This window comes from Etheostoma spectabile, chromosome 15, assembly GCF_008692095.1.
Source record: "Etheostoma spectabile isolate EspeVRDwgs_2016 chromosome 15, UIUC_Espe_1.0, whole genome shotgun sequence".
NCBI classification, from domain to species: domain Eukaryota; kingdom Metazoa; phylum Chordata; class Actinopteri; order Perciformes; family Percidae; genus Etheostoma; species Etheostoma spectabile.
In genome coordinates this window covers 10,599,620-10,600,563 of record NC_045747.1, presented here as the reverse complement: position 1 = coordinate 10,600,563, position 944 = coordinate 10,599,620, and the positions used below count along the sequence as shown (strand labels likewise).

Below are 944 nucleotides of genomic sequence, written 5' to 3'. Positions count from 1 at the left end.
GACATATGAGTCAGGAAACTGCTACAGTCACTCTATACAAACTCAGCACTTTGGGTCAAGCTAAAAAGATGCTTATACTGTATGACAATATTCTGTACTGTAGCTTACAAGGACACCTTAATATCTTTACTTTCTTAAAAAACAGATCTTTCCTTCTGCTGGTTAGTAAAAGAAAATGCTGCAAACTGTAGAATAAATACATTCATATGCTTTTGAATAGCCATATGCAGCATTGTCCATGTATTTATCGTCTACTCAATACCTCCATGAAACCGAACGCTGTATAAACCAGTAACATCCTTTGTTGCTAGGCAACCCCATGAGAGGCACCCGTGGACAACGTGAATGTTACAAAATTGGAGGTATGTAATTTAAAGGAAAGAAAACAAAATAAGAAAAAAGAAAAGAAAAGCCAGCAAGCTAGAGGAGAGGAAAGATACATATGCCACTCTGTGATGCATCCATCGTGGCCATGGGTGTGTTGTATTTACCTAGTCAGCCTGGGGGGTCCTCTCTCTCGGGCACATGGACAGGCAGCCCACGGCGGGGGCGCAGACGAAGGGAGGCTAGGGGGGTTGCCAATGGACTGGTCATGGCGGGTTAGTACCAAGGGGGTTTTGATGTAGAGTGGTGAAGCATTAGAGTCTGGTGGGGGAACATTCACCATGTCACCAGGCGGGCTGTGCTTGGCAAAATGCAGACAGCTGGGTTTGGGGTTCGAATTGATGTCAAGTGACGAGGAGGAGGAGGAAGATGAGGAGGAAGGGGGCGGGGCAGGGGGAGTGAAGCCAGACCAGCGCAGTGGGGGCGGGGGGGAGGCGGGAGGCTGGGACTCTGGACCCGGTGCCACGGGGCGAGCGCAGGGTGGGGGTTTGGGATAGAAGAGGTGGGGGGCAGTGTGGCACGAGGAGATGGGGTAAGGGGGGGGTGGCCGGTCCTCCCCT

General features: G+C 50.5%; 1 protein-coding gene and 1 long non-coding RNA gene across 2 annotated transcripts in view; one reads left to right on the top strand and one right to left on the bottom strand.

The window, feature by feature from the left end:
* Window positions 1–944, top strand: part of LOC116702883 (uncharacterized) — a 17,342-nt gene that overhangs the window by 4,909 nt on the left and 11,489 nt on the right. The gene's annotated exons all lie outside the window — the stretch shown is intronic.
* Window positions 1–944, bottom strand: part of arhgap44a (Rho GTPase activating protein 44a) — a 15,374-nt gene that overhangs the window by 7,119 nt on the left and 7,311 nt on the right. The window contains 1 exon segment of the mRNA XM_032537402.1: window positions 492–944. This exon segment is cut by the window's right edge and continues 2 nt beyond it. Coding sequence (XP_032393293.1) covers window positions 492–944 — 453 coding nt within the window.